The sequence below is a fragment of the Numenius arquata genome, chromosome 5 (genome assembly GCF_964106895.1).
Source record: "Numenius arquata chromosome 5, bNumArq3.hap1.1, whole genome shotgun sequence".
NCBI lineage: Eukaryota > Metazoa > Chordata > Aves > Charadriiformes > Scolopacidae > Numenius > Numenius arquata.
This window is the reverse complement of record NC_133580.1, coordinates 2284972-2300161: the sequence shown is the minus strand read 5'-3', so window position 1 is coordinate 2300161 and position 15190 is coordinate 2284972. Positions and strand designations below refer to the sequence as shown.

General features: G+C 58.1%; 1 protein-coding gene across 1 annotated transcript in view; it reads right to left on the bottom strand.

Annotated features, from left to right (window-relative positions):
• The window catches only part of SLC16A2 (solute carrier family 16 member 2), a 33661-nt gene extending 28084 nt beyond the window's left edge, over positions 1–5577 (bottom strand). The window contains exon 1 of the mRNA XM_074147873.1: positions 5256–5577. Coding sequence (XP_074003974.1) covers positions 5256–5577 — 322 coding nt within the window. The remainder of the gene's footprint in view (positions 1–5255) is intronic.
• Between the last annotated feature and the right edge of the window lie 9613 nt (positions 5578–15190).

The window sequence follows — 15190 nt, the reverse complement described above, 5'->3', positions numbered from 1 at the left end:
ACCCCCCCGCCCCATGGCGTCGCAGGGCATAGCACCCCATCTCACCCTGAACATCCGCATCCATCCCGGCCCCTTCGCCCGTCAATCCCTCCTCCTCCTCCCAGCCCGTCCTCAGCGATGGAGCTGAAACCCGGCGCCTTCAAAGTTTGAACTACAATCAAATCCCAGCAAGGTGGAGGGGGGGTGTGTTGTTTTGTTGTAAGTGAAAGGACCAAAAAAAAACCTGCCCCCAAATCAATTGCACAACCCCACGCGCTGCTTCTTCATATACCGCAGCAAGGTCACAGGAGCTGCCACCACTCGAGGACCATGGCCACTGGAAAATACAACCGAGACTGGAGTATCTCCTTGGCTGGCTGGCAGAGGACACTTAAAAATAAATTAAAAACCACTAAAATGGCAAGTGTGCTGGCTGAGAGGGCCCCTGTAGTCTTTAAAAACAAGAACCTCCCTTAGAAACAGCGCTCTGGCCTCCTAATAACCTTAATCGCTCCCGACAGCCCCAAGAACCAGGTTTAATGACATGATTGTGTTTTGTTTGCTTTTCAGGCTGCTTTATCTCCCACGGCACCTTGCACTCAGCTCAAGCGACGAAAACTCAGTTCCTCCCAAATTCGCCCCCATTCCGCTGCAATCACAAGCTCCAGCTCCCAAAACGGTGGGAACTGAGCCAGGGAAGAGCCTGGTGCCGGAACATCGGCATCCCACTGTGGGAAACCCCCAGTAAAGCTGGAAAAGCTCCCTGGTGCCCTTTGCACTCCCCAGATAAGAGGGCTGGAGTGATAAAAGGCTTTTTGGGGGCTCTTTTTGCTGGATTTACATCCCCATCCAGGCTATGTAAATATTGCTCATGAGAGCGCATCCCTCCGCAGGGTTAGGATATCTGGAGGAGAGTCGGAAACCCGGATGGATGTGGGGAAGCCCCCAGGAATGCCAAGGTCTACAGGGCCCTTGAATCTGTGAAACGGGGTCGGCACAGCTCCCTGACAAATAATAAAAACACCAAATGCTGCAGATTTGAGTAAGAAGGTGACAACCACAGTTATCACCTTCAGGAGACTGGAGTCTCCCAGGTGCCAGCACTGGGAGATGACACCCATCACAGGTTTTGGATCCCTCACCGGTTGGTAATTTGTATTTAAGAGTGACTGTAAGAGTGCCCTCACCCTTCCCAAAGCCCAGACCTAACACCTGGGGTAGATGTCTTTCATTGCAGCGGGCTAAATAAAGTACAGTTTCATGGCAGCCATCCCTGTTCGGCCTCATCCAGGCCAGGGAGTATTGCTGAATTTTAGCTGGGACCGTTTCCAAGAATTACCTCTTGCAATTTACACTCTCCTTGGATTTCCCTTCTCAGCCCCAGCCACGCTCACCTGCCCTGGGACGAGTCCATGGCTTCTCCTCCCTGCCTTTCACTGTGACTGTTACCACTGAAATGTTTTATTTTCTCCAAGAAACAAACTCACTCTTTCTTACCAAGCCTCCAGTATGATGCTGGAGTAAAAATAGCTTTTTCCAGCTCAGCTCACTTGTGCTAAGGATGTGAAATCAGTGCTCACAAAGAAATTCCCCACCGAAAGAGATGGGAATTCAGGTATAAAGGTGACGTCACCCATGCCTTGGCCTCGTGGGCACATGGAGATACGATGGTCCATCGGGCTTCCCTGGGCACAGGGCACTCCAGAAGCCTCTGCTCCCCAGACGGGGCTGGGCAAAAGGGGGGAAGCTGCTCCCCAGGTTCCTGCACACAGACCGCAGGATGCTGCTGGACACACGGATGCACTTAGAGGAGCCATGGCCAAACCAGACCAGCTTCTCAGGCCATCTCTCTGAGTGCTTGCAGCTCCCATTTTCAGCAACCAAAACATTAAATATTAAGCCAAGAGAGTTAATCTATACCCAGGATATTGACACAAAGCGGAGGAGAGGAGAAGGAAAAGATAAATAGAGATTTTTTTTTTTTTTTTTTTAAAAATCGATGCACCTCTCCAGGCTGCCCCACCGGCGCTTGCCAGACCTCCGAGGATGGCACCGAGGATGCATTTGGAGGAAGAAGATGCATCGAGAAGTGCTGTCCTCCCGGCTCTCCCCAGGTAGCCGGGACCCTCAGGTGGCTCAGGCACGAGCAGAACCTCCTCAGCTGAGGGCAGAGCTCTGGCCAGGGATGGGCTCACCTCATACTCACCTCTCCCAAGGTTGGGAGAGCATCCAAGCAGCGGAAGAGCAAACTTAAGCAGATTTAAGAGGGTCGGTGCCCAGTTAATGCTTACCAGGACTGTTCTGCCACTCAAATTGGCTTCTGGAGCTGAGGAAGATGAACGGACGGGGATGACTTATTCATCCCTCATCTCAGCTCAGCCCACGCCTGGAGGGACCGGCATCGGAGCAGCCGTGCCCTGCGGATCCCTCAGCACCGGAACGAGCCTTGTACAACCGGAGGGAAACGCCACCATTCATCTCCCAGCAAACGCTTTCAAGCATCACTCAACACCTCTCCAGCAGAGGAGACCGATATTATTTTTTTTCCTGGCTGAGTGCTCACATGTATATTATTTTTTTTCATTCTAGACTCAGTGTTCCCCCTCCAGGTCCTCCGCTCCCCCCGAAAGAAAACAAACCCGAAAGCACAGAGTGTGCCTTGCAAAAGTCCCGGCTCTGGCGTCCCGCGGTGCAGGGGCACGCAGTGGTCCCAGCAGCCAGCCCGCCTCAGCCCGGCGCTGCTTGTTGACATACGCGGCGCAGTATATTTCTTTAAACAAAGGAGCCTATGCATTCGATGCATTGTTGCGACAGGGTTTGTTTTCAAAGCCTGACCCCAAATCTGAACTCCGCGGATCCTGCGTTTCTCAAGATCAAACGCGAGAAAAACGTGACCAATGCAAACAAGAAATAAACCTTGATAATTATAGCCGTGTGCTGGGGCGGCTATTGTTTAGTGCAGACTAGTACCCGCTTTAGCATAAACATAACCCTATTTTAAAAAGGATGCCTGACCGACTTACAACATTACTCCCCATTTTGCCTCCAAACCCCCTCTTTGATACAAACCCACCTTCCAGAGAACGGAGGGGAGATTTAAGAGCGGAGCCAAAGGGCTAAGCGATGTGCCCACGGCGAACGCCGGTGTCGGAGCGGGGAACAGGTCCTCGTCCCCAACCTGCTCCTGGTTGGCGGGGGACAAGGGGGGCCCCGGGGTCCGGCTGTCGCTTGCAGCCAACGGGACCAGACTGATGTCGGAGGACAAACAGACAGCGCTTTTCAGGAAGGCCATATCACTTACGGCTTGGAAAGGAGCTACAATATTTTCCCGATTATGTTTGCACGCAAACGAGCGCCGCGGGGAAATTATGCAACCCTGAGCGGGGAGGGGTGGGAGTGAAGGAGGAAGGGCTGGAGGGGGGGGCCCCACGCTGCACCCCGCTGCCCCCGGCCCCAGCCAGCGCAGCTGCAGCCCCCGAGGTACTGCGCTCCCCGCTGCAGATGGGCTCCATCACCGCCACCTCTCCCCGCCGCCGGCGTCCGCCCCAGCCCCGGCACCGCAGAGGCAGCACTCAGCCGATGCATCGCGGCACGGGGGTTATTAATGGCCTCTTCATTAAGCGCACGGACCAAAACGCACATATACGTCACCCAGGCAATTTAATTACCGAGCCCGGATTCACCTCGCACACCCACACGCCCTTCTTTTTCGAGGCCTCTGTGCGGTCATATCCATAAATAAATAGATCGCAGGAGTAAGAGGCAGATGTTGGCTCCTACAACCTCTGTCTTGGGCATGGAGCCTTTAAACCACCAGAGCTTGCAGTATTTAATTTCTTTTGTTAACGCTTCTACCTTCAGAGCTCTGCCCTAGGCTTTCTAGATACGATCACAGGGAGCAGGAAAGAGCTACGCGATGAGCTTCCTGGGGATCACACACACACACGCACACTCATACAGCCCATCAATCACCCTAATTACAACCGGCCACACGTCCGCAGCTCTCTGCGGCACTCCGTTACTGCCCATAATTACACGATCGCATCGTTTCTCTGGTAACAGTATCGCGGAGTTAATTTGTGATCTGTGGATGCGGTGCCTCTCGTAATGGATTTCATCCTGGCGCGCTCATCGCCGCGATCACCGGTCATGCGTCAGCTGAGCGGAGGGAACGCGGGCAACACTGGTCACCAACATAAGACTTTCAGGTCCTCACGCGTCCCTCCAGCACTGCCGCTCTCCGCAGCACACTCCCACTTTGGTTTCTGGCTGCTGCCCATGTCCCATCCGGAGTCAGGACAACGCCAGAAGCAGGTTCCCTCAACACCAAGTGTTTGTCTCTACCTGCCAGATAAAAGCAAGGTGGGCCATGGGCATCCATCGTGGGGATGGATATGACCTTCTCGGAGAGGATACCAAGAACTGGGATAAGGCCGGGCCTCCCAACACTGGTGTCTGTCACAGACCTGCTGGGACCACCACCCTGGCAAGCTGGTGTCCCTCTGCCAAGTCTACCTAAACAGCGGGGTCTTTGCAGAAAGCAACATCCCTTCTCCGTGTTAACACAACACAGCCTTGAGCCTGGCTGAGCCTGTAGGTCCTACCAAAACGCACACCTGGGAGCAGTTTGTGGGTCTTGCTACTAAAGGATGGTAACTACTCGAGACTCCGCACCACCCTTGGTGTGATGGGGCAGGTGGGGCTGCCAGACCTGCCCTAGGTAGGCTTTCCCACTGGATGGATAGGACTCAGAGGAAGCGTGTCGGCGAGGCAGATGCTCTCCTGCAGCCACCCCCGAGCGTGAGCCGGCAGATAAGGGAGACAGACAGCTTGAAAAACCCATAACAAAATAACAATAATAATAAAAAATAAAGCGGGTGGCTCACCCACACCAGCTGATTCACCAGCGTTGCTCCCCTTACTCCAAAACACACCAGGCAGGACAAGCTACGGGCATGCTTTTCAGATGAATTACTTTTAATTGAGTACATCGGAGCTTAGAAACACATGATGCTGTCGGAGATAAATATAGCCGCGGCTACAAGGATGGAGGGGGCAGGGAGCAATCGCGGTTCAACGCATCCGAACAGGAGCTTCCAGCCCCGCCGCCTCCTCGGTGCGCTCCGGGAGGCAGCGCCGGCCGAGCCGCCCCTCCTTCCCCTCCGCTCCCCCGGCCCGGGCTGACAGCTCCGCTCACGCAAGCCCCGAGCGGCGACCCGGGACACCCCCTACTCGCCCTGCCCAGGGCCGGGAAAGGGCCAGGGGGAGCCCCGTACCTGTTTTAAACTCCAGCGCGGGGTCCTTCTCCCCCTCGCCCAGGTCGCTCTGCAGCATCATGTAGAGGATCCCGAAGGAGTTGTGGATGCCGAAGATGGAGCCGTTGCACCAGGCGGCGGCGAAGACCACCACCCAGCCGAAGCCGCCTTCGGGGGGCTGGAAGGGCGCGGCGGCCCCGCCGGGCCCCCGCTCGGCCCCGCCGCCGGCCCCGGCCCGCGGCTCGCCCTCGCCCGCCGCCGGCTCCTTCTCGCCGCGCTGCGCCATCGCGGCCGCGCTCCGGCCGCCGCCCGCCGCCCGACTGCCCCGCAGCCGGTCCCACATGCCCGCCGCCCCCCCCGGCCGGCCCCCCCGCCCGCCCCCTCCTGCCGCAGCCTCACTCCCCGCCTCCCCTCCGCCGCCTCCATCCTCCTCCTCCTCCTCCATCGCGCCGCTCGGCCCCCCGGTCCCTACCTGCGGCGGCGGCCGCCCGCAAAGCCCCCCCCCCTCTCCCTCTCCTCTCCCCCCCCCCGCCTCCCGCGGGCGGGGCTTCCCCGGCGACGACCGCGCTCGCCGCCCGCCCGCGGGGCTTAAAGGCGGCCCCGGGCCCGGCCGCGGCCCCGCATCGACCGTCGGGCCGCCCCCGCCGCCGCATCCTGCGGGCGGGCGCAGCCCCGGGGCGGGCCGCCGTCAGCACCGCCCCCGCGGGCCCCGGCCGGGGGGAAGCGGGAGCCACCGGTTTCCCCCCCCCCCCCAGCCCCGGGAGCATCCCGCAAGGGGGTACGGGGACACGAGAGGGGGGGCCCTCGATGGCCGCGGCGGGGCTGATGCTGCTCGCCGCTACCCCGGCCGAGGGAAACGAAGCAGCGGGAGCAGGGTGCAGGTGGCGAAACACAGCCCCCGGCGAGGGGATTTAGTTCGGTGCAGCGGGATTTTTGGCTCGCCGGCGTCCCCCACCCCGAAAAAAAGGTTTTGAGAGCGTTTTTGTCACGCCAACCCCAAGGCAGGCAGGCTTCTTGCTGCCGGGTGGCGAGGAGAGGAGCCTGCTGCTCGATCCCAGCTGCGGGATGCTCCTCGGAGCTGTGGGTCACCCCATGGCACCCCAGCACTGGGGTTCGCTGAGCAGGACAGGAGGGCCAGCGGTGGTGATAGAAACCCGGCGGGGAGCTCTCTCACCTCTGTCTTGTTTTGCGATGAGCTCTACCTTTTCTTTCAATAAATAGTTACAAACCCACCAATATATTAAAGCCTGTCTTTTCACACGCTGAAGCTATTTACACTTTAATATATGCCAAGTCTAAGTTATTATTCTTTCTTTACCCTAATGGCTGTGTCAGTGTCAGATTCCTATCAGAGTAAAATAATACATCCCAACCTCACGCTGCTCTTTCTTTACCTCCAGGGGTATTAATTACCAACGCCTGGTGAGGCAGCAGGGCCGGCTGCGGAGCCGGCAGGGAGGCAGCAGGCAGGGCCCCACCACCAGCACCCTCTCCCTGCTTCTCCCGCCGCCGGAGAGCTGCACCCAGCCATGGGCGGGCGAGCTGCGGGCTGGGAACGCGTTTGCCTACGTGCTGCGGCTCGCCGGGCTTGGCGAAGACCCTCTGGGACATTGCTACAGCCAGAAAAACCTCTCCTCGGCCTGCCTGCCTGCTTCCAGCTGGGAATCGCTGCCGGCTCCGGGACTACTCCATCACCATCCGCTTCCTCCCACCCAGGGGATGAGCAGTGGTTCTCCCTGGCTCCCAGCAGCCTCTATTTGTGTGTGTTGGCGAGACCCGAGCCGGTGGGGCGTGATGGTGGGAGATGCGACCTTCTCCCCTCGCCTTCCCGCTTCGCCGCCATGCCGATCGACGAGCCCAAATCCCCGCTGCCCGGCGGGGTGCCCGGCGGTAACGCCACGCTCGGGTCAGCCTCGCTGCTGGAGGAACTGCATTTTTATTTCCCTTCCTCTCTGGTGGAGTCTCCTCCCCGGATCCCCATCTCTGCAGGCTTGGGAGGTTTGCGAGCATCTTCCACTGCCCTCTGCCGACACGAGCAGCCGCAGCACTGAATTTTAATAACCCTTTCACCATAAAACCCAGCCGAGGTTTCTGGCCTGCTGATTTCCACAGAATCAGAGAATCACACAATGATCGGGGCTCGGAAGGGACCTCTGGAGATCATCTAGTCCAACCCCCCAGCCAAAGCAGGCCCACCCAGAGCAGGTTGCACGGGAACTTGAATTTTATTTTGTTAAATCCCAGCAAGCTGAGAGGGAAGGGGTTTGGGGTAACCGGGGCTGTGCGCAGGGGAGCTGCCCCCCAAAATGCTAATTTCCCACAGCAGCAGAGCTGAGGCTGGATTAAAAACAGCAGAGAGAGGTGGGAGAGCCCTTTGCCATAGCACACACCATCTCATGGAGACTTTTCCCATCCGTAGCTGCAGAAGGCTATTGTGGAGTGGGAAATGCGGGGTTAATATTACAGTGGACCTTAAGCCAAGACACAAAACCCACCAAACAGCATCTCTCCTGGATGCTGGCGCCTCGACTGGAGCATTTTCTGGCACTGGCTGGGCCAGGTGTCGCTGCAGCTTTCTGGGCTGGGCTGGACAATGCTGGGAAGCTGAGGTGGGGGATTTGGAATGAAGGGAGGTTTAAAGAGCCACGCTGGTTGTGCTGGTGGATGGAGGCTTCAGGAGGCTTCAGGTCCAGGAGGGATCTGTGGCCTGGAGAGCTCAGTAAGAGATGCAGTGGATGGTTGTGGCTGAGCCGGGCTCTCCGGGACCCACATCCGACGTCCCTGGAGACCTGGCAGGCAGCACCTTGTGGCACAGCCGACGGGCCTCTGGTTGCCCAGGCAAAGCATCGCTGTCAGCAGCTTGTTGCTTGTCTCCAAAATGTGGTGCCAGAGCCTCTGCCAAAGGGATTGGCAGCTACAAAATGTGTATGTTTGGTTTTGCAGAAGGGATAGAGGGACTGAATGGAAGTATCTCATGGAATCACCTTGGGAAGTATCACGGCGGGATGTGGCCTCGGAGGAGAATATGAATTCCTGGCTTTGTTTCGGCAGGCATTGCACAGTGACATGACCCAGCACGGGGACATGTAGGACTGTCCTGAGCAAGCCTCAAGGACGAAATGTTGCTGACAGTGTATGGTGCTTGGCCAAAAGCGCCAGGAAAACAGCTCTGGTAGCGAGCAGCTCCCGGCAGAGACATTCGTATGCTGGGCATGAGTCCTTCCCTGCACGCCCGTCATTAGCAAGGCTTTTCTCTTTAGATTTCAGCCATAATTACGACGGCCATTACATCTGGTCTGACAAAGACACCAAATACATTATCCTGGAGGAATAAACGACTCGGGGGCAGCCTGAAGGGACGTGGCAGCGGTCACCCACCGGCAGGGATGCTGGGACACAGGGTCCGGTGCCCAAGGCTTGTTGTGGTGAGAAGGCAGCCAGAGTACCAGGGCTCACAGTGATGCCAGCTCTGCCTTCAAAGGAAAGCAGCCCCGACGGCGGGTAGCTGGGCCACAGGCAGCACTGCGGGGCTGCCACCTCTCATAGCCAGCCAAGGCAAAACGCTCGCCGTAGCATCCTTTCTCTGCTTGACCTTCCCAATGTTCGGGATGAAAATATTAGAGGTGGCATTTTCCACCTCGTTAGCGAGATTAAAGTTGATTCTGCTTAGTTTGGCTGAAAAAGGAGGCAACTTAAAAGTGCTGGTGTAAGCAGTGGGTTTTCCAGGTATGATGTGCCATCGAGCTCTGCAGTTTTGCCTTTGTTTTGGTGGTGGCAATCACAGCACCGTGTTCACTCCAGCGGCTGCAGGCTGGGGGGGGAACGTGGTCTGGCTCAGCCACAGCCACTGCCCTGTCCGATTTACCACGCTGTTGAGCAAAAACTATTTCTGGCCCAAAGGGAGCAAAAAGATGGATCTATGTCATATTAAAGGCCTTCCGGAGTGGTTTAGCTGTCCACTCACCTTCACCACATGGGGGAAGAGGTGTGAAGGGCTCTTTCTGGGAGTGCTTCTCTGCTTTCGCATCTTTCCTTTGAAACAGGGAACTACAAAGGCATGTTCCTGCGGGGAAGCAGAAGCTCCTGGCTGGAGCCACCAACCCCAACCACCGTCCAGCCGCCAGCGGCCACCCTGGCTCCACCACATAACCCCGCAGGACCTCGGCGAGAGGTGCCAGAGATGCTCTGCTGACGGGAAGAGCTCAAGCCCGGCGCACAAAGGAGGCAAGGATCCAGCTGTAAATTAATATTTTATAGAACACCAAGAAAAATCAGAGAGGCTAATTACAGCGATAATCATCGCGGCCTGGAGGCATTTCCATGGAAGTCAGGAATTACCCAGGATTACCTCACCCCTTGCAGCAGCCTGTGCGGGAGGTGAGCGCGTGCGGCAGCACGGCACGGCACGGCACCGGGCACCTCCTCCTGGGCCGGCTGGGGGTCTGCAACCCAAAACGAGGAGCAGCCCAGGTTTTGGCAGCCTCCCGGCATCCCATTCCAGATGCAGGGTGCGTGGTTTTCCGAGTTGAGTGTGATGCAGGGTTGGAGTCCTGGGGTTTTTTTGGCTGGGTGCTTACCCCGGCGCTGCTGTGCCAGTCCCCGGTGCCACCGATGAGGGAGTCAATGTGGACTCTAAGTAGGTTAAAACCCTGAGGTGTTCGGGGCATTGCTAGCAAAGACGTTCGTGGATGTGCCTCCAGGATAAGTTGTTCCCATGATTCGTTAATTAGTGGTAGTAACTAATAATTGCATAGTTTACCCAGAGACACGGTGAATTCCCCACCAGCTCCTCGGCTTGGAGGCTGGGGGACAGCACGAGGATGGCCCCACGCTGCTTGCAGCAAGCCCAGAGCATCTCCACGAGCTGCACGGCCAGGAGGGCTGCCTGCTCCTGCCCCACGGCCCAGAGCAAAGCCAGCACGAACATCTCCAGGGCCAGCTGATCCAGGAGCAGAGGAGCATCAGCGCAGCTGGTTTGTGCAGCTGAGCTCGAGTAGGAGGGCACCACTGGTCTAAGACTCAACCTGGAACTGGGAAAGAAAAAAAGCTTGGGTAAAAACTCCATGCCTGCTCTGTGGAGCTGGGAAGAGCCTGGGCAGAGGCTGGTTCTGAGTTAAGTGTGCTGCTCAGCTCCATGGGTGCTGCTGCCTGCCCAAACCGCGTGGTAGCACCCCTGGCACCAGCAGAGACTCCAGGTAAAAAGCATCCCCTCCCACAGGAAAGAGAAATTCCTAATCTGTAGAGACAGTAAAGAGGCAGGGAAGTGCTGCAAGGACCTCCCATGGACAGACCGTCTGCCAAAATGTCCCCTAGCACATGGCCTGGCCACCACCTGAGGCTGTGGCGAGACAGGAGCAGAGCTGATGCTCCCTGGCTCTCTGTCTATCTGCGACAGGAGCGGCACGCTGCCTTTCTCTGCCCATCCCTGCAGTGCGTGGACCAGATGGCCAAGCTGCATGGGGCACCCTGGGCACGCTGCCTGCTCGCTGCCTGTACCCTCTGAGCTCAGGCGTGCGCGGGGCTGCGGGCACACTCACCCAGGTGGCACAGGAAGTGCGCCAGGGGCTCCTGGGGCTGAGACCCGAGGTGGTTGTGACACCCATTGGATCTGCTCATGGCAGTTTGTGGGTTCGTGACATGCTGACGTGTTCCTGCCAGCCCTGGCAGCACAAGGAGCATCGGAGCTGCTCACAGCAAGGGCTGGAGGTGACCAGCAGCTCCAGGCAGGGTCAGGCAGCTCTTTGCTCGAGCACAACAGGCCATGGCAGAGGGGCTGCTCACATCTGCTGGCTGAAGGTGAGTCCTCCAAATCCCCGTCCCTGAGACAAGGTGGTACCCATGCAGGCTGTGCCGGTCCTGGGAGGAGCATCAGCCTGTCTCACTCCGAGCAGCAACAATTCTGGCCCTGTTAGGGTCAGACAAAACTTTTACTTCATTTTTTGAGATGAAAACACCTCCAGTAGCACCAGCTCATGTAGCAACGCAGGGACAACGCAACCCATCGAGGAAGTTCAGGCTGAATCCAAAGCAGACGGCTTGAGTGGCCAAACTGCCCCGGCCACTCCAGGATGGTCCCCAGGGACACCCACAGGTGGGTTTGATGCGAGGGCACAGGAGCCGGGGCTGGCATGGGCTGCAGACCTGCCCAAGAACACCGGGAACATCAAAACTGCCCTTACACCACTGCCTGCAAGAGAGATGGGCACTGGGATGGGGTGCAGCCTTACGCCAGACCCCTCGGTCCAGCCAGCGAGTTCATGGAATCACAAAAATCTACTCTTCCAGCTTATCCAGGTCTTCCTGCAGGGTGGCTCTCCCTTCCGAAGCGTCCACTTCCCAGCTCAGTTTGATGTCATCAGCAAACTTCCCTCAGGGTACGCTTGATCCCATCATCCAGATCACTTCGGAAGATATCGAACGCCTTATAGCCGGGGTCCGCACGGTCGGCCCCGGTGCGCGGTGCCGTTCCGGCCCCGCGCACCGGGGCCGACCGTGCGGAGCGGGGCGGAGCGGGGCGGAGGCAGAGGAGGGCGGGCGGGGGGGAACATGCGCCCTGCGCGCACTGCGGAGCGGCGCGGAGAAGCGCGCAGCGGGGAGCGCGGCGGCGGCAGCTGCCGCCGCAGCCCCGCACAGCCCCCGCGGGGCCGCCGCGGAGAGAGGACACCCCCCCTCCCCCCCCCTCACCGCGTCCTCCTTAAAGGCGGCGGAGGTGAGCGGGGGAGGGATGGGGGAATGATGCGGCACGGGGGAAGGTGGGGGGTCTTCCCCCCCACACACCCCCATGTGTGAGCTTGCATGGGGGTACCCCATCGCGGGGCATGTCTTTTTATTGGGGTCCCCCATGGCTTTGCATCCTTTGGGGGGGGCATCCTTGCATGAGGGGGGGGATCCCCCACTGCTCGGCATCCTTGAGTGTGGGGGGGTCCGGGCCGCTTTGCATCCTTGCATAGGGGTGGGGGGGGGGTGTCTCCACCTCTTGGCATCTTTGCATGGCGGGGGGGGCTCCCCCACCGCTCGCCATCCTTGAGTGCGGGGGGGTCCGAGCGCTTTGCATCCTTGCATGGGGTGAGGTGGGGGTGTCTCCACCGCTTTGCATCCTCTCGGGGGGGGGGGGGGGGGGCCGGGGCGCTTTGCATCCCTGTATTGCAGGGGTGTCCCCCATAGCTTTGCATCCGTGCATTGCGGGGGAGGTGGGTGGGTGGGTGCTGTCGCTTTGCATCCTTGTGTTGGGAGGGGGTTGTCCGAGCTGCTTTGCATCCTTGCCCCCCCCCCGTCACTTTGCACCTATTCATCGCGGGGGGTGGGTGGGGATCCTCCACCGTTTTACACCTTTGCATGGAGGGGGGGGAGTCAGACTGCTTTGCACCTTGTTATCCGGGGTGTGGGGGGGGTGACACCCCAAAACATCTAGCACATTTGCATCACGGTGCTCTGGGCCTCTTTGCATCCTTGCATGGAGTTGGGGGGGGGGGGAATGGGGGGCGTTGCTTTTCATCTTGTATGGGGGAATCCTAGCATCTTTACAACCTTGCAAAGGAGAGGGGGGGGGTCAGGCCTCTTTGCACCCTTGCATGGTGGGGGGGAGGTGTGTGTGCTGTCACTTTGTATTCCTGCATGGAGAAGGGGGTGGGACCTGGCTGCTTTGCACCCTTACATAGGTGGGGGGGGCACCACTTTACATCCTTGCATCCTGGGGAGGGAGGGTCCACCACTGCTGTTCATTTTTACATCGTTGTGGAGGATAAGCTGGGCTCGCGGTCACCTGTGCGGGGGGAGGCACCTATAGCCAGCGCAGGGCAAGGCTCATCACCCCCTGGTTGGGGAATGGGGGGGGACAGCACGCACGGGGGGGCTGCAGCCTGGTGTGAGACTGGGGGAGCAGAGGGGACAGGGCCGAGCAGGTCAGAAGCCTGGTGGCACCTACCATGAATGGCCCCCCACCCAGCCTGAGGTCCTCCCTGGGGTTTGGAGCCCCCCCCCCCCCGATGTCCCCCCACCCCAGGGCACCCCCACAGGCAGGCTGCAGGCAGGCACCCCCCCCTCCCACCCCACCCCTCCGCAACAGATGCAGAGCCTGGGCCTCCACGCTCGGTGATTCAGCTACTTGCAGGGAGCTTTAATTTTATCGCTTAAAACTGGAGTTTCTCGGTGCCTCGTGGTGGTGTCAGCGCGACAAAATACCTATGGATTAAGATGCTTTTTAGTGTAGTTTGTGGTTGCTTTGTCTGCGGCTGCCGGACACGAGCCGGAGGAGGAGAGCACAGGACCTGGATGTATGGGCCGAGCAGCCATGGCCGAATTAATAATTCATCTTCAAAACTTCAGCGTGTCAAGGCACACCCCTCATTTGCGGCATCTCATTGCCTGGATTTTAGAGAGATTGATAGTTTAATTTAAAAAAAAAAAAAAAAACAAAAAAAAAGAAAAAAAGGTATTTTGATGGCATTTCTGTATCTCAGTAGCATCCCCTATGGCAGGTTGAAGAGCTTGGTGATTAGGGGAGGTTGAAGCATCAAGTCCAGCAAAACTCCATCTGGCAGCTCGGAGGTTAACGTGCACCCTGCTCTTCTGTGGCAAACAGCCTGCTAAGGGCTCTTACACATAATGCCTGTGATGCAACTTAGTCCCCAAATGTCCGCTCCTTTCCCGAGGAGCTGAAGCCCACAGAGAAAACTCGAGATGAAGCATATTTTGCTTTCAGCTGTCATCTCCCTTGGCCCAGTTCTGAACCAAAGATGCTCATCCTCCATTTTATGGTGGATGACAAATCAGCTGCGGATGCCAAGATCTTGACAAGTTACGAACAGCAGCCCTCAAGCCAAAAGTGTTAAAATTAAAAAAAAAAAAACACAAAAAAAACCCAAACCACCAACCAAAAAAAAAACCACAGCAAGAATAGGGTTGGGGTTTTTTTTGCAGAGCTGCTCATCCAAAAAGCCACCCTCTGAGCTGCACCCCACGGGCCAGAGCCGCGGCATTTTGCACATCTCTGAGCGGAGGGGACACAACTGGCTCCCGGGCAGGGGCTGGCCCCGCTCCCCCGGGGTCCCACTGGGATTTTTGCGGGGCTGCACGTACGGCAGCAGCGGGGAAGCAGCGCTGGCAGCCTGGGAAGGGACCCCCCCCCAGACACATGCCAGCCGGGAACCGCATTGGAGCTGGCTGGGAGCGCTCTGTGGCTGGAGACGCCGGTCCTGCGGCTGTTCCCAAAGGCGGCGAGCCCTGGGTTTCCACAAAGACCCCTGCTGCTCGCCGAGGGTTTCCTGGGTTTATCAAAGCGCCTTCTATACTGGGGAGAATAAGGCCGGCTTGTTCAGCAGCGTCCTGCTCACACAAACCACCAGCGAGCCGGAGAGATCCTTCTGTTAATGAGCTGAGCACAAAAAGGGAAAAAAATGTCATTGAAGATTCTTCCTTTGGTGATAAAGAGTCACTAAAAACAACACATGATTCCTGGGCCAGCGGGGATCTTTTCCAGCCAAAACAGAGCCGGGATCTGTGCTGCTGTTCCCACCGCCCCATCTCCTGGCTCCTCCTCTGAAGATGAAGATCGCGGCTCCCCGGCGGTGCTGGCACAGGAGCCACGCGTGGAGCAGCCGGAGGAGGATGGAGGAGGATCACGCATAGTTTCAGCCACACCTTTTTTCCCCCACCCCTTTCTCCCTTCAGCATTTCGAGTATCAGGGTGTTGTGTCTGCATGGATTTAGTTTGTACCCGAAGCAGAGATGAAGCCCCAAGGTGGTGGTGGTGGTGCCAGGGCTGGCAGCAGCTTCTGTGGCACAGGAAGGACCAGCTGAAGTGGCCCTCAGCTCCCTGGCCAGTGCCGGGGGGGGGGGGATGCACTGAGGGCTCCCCATTCCTGTGAAATCAAACGGCAGGATCAAAACCCACATCAAGTAAAATCCAAGGAAAACTACTGCCTGAAAACCCACTTGCCGATTTGCGGCGTTTGCCC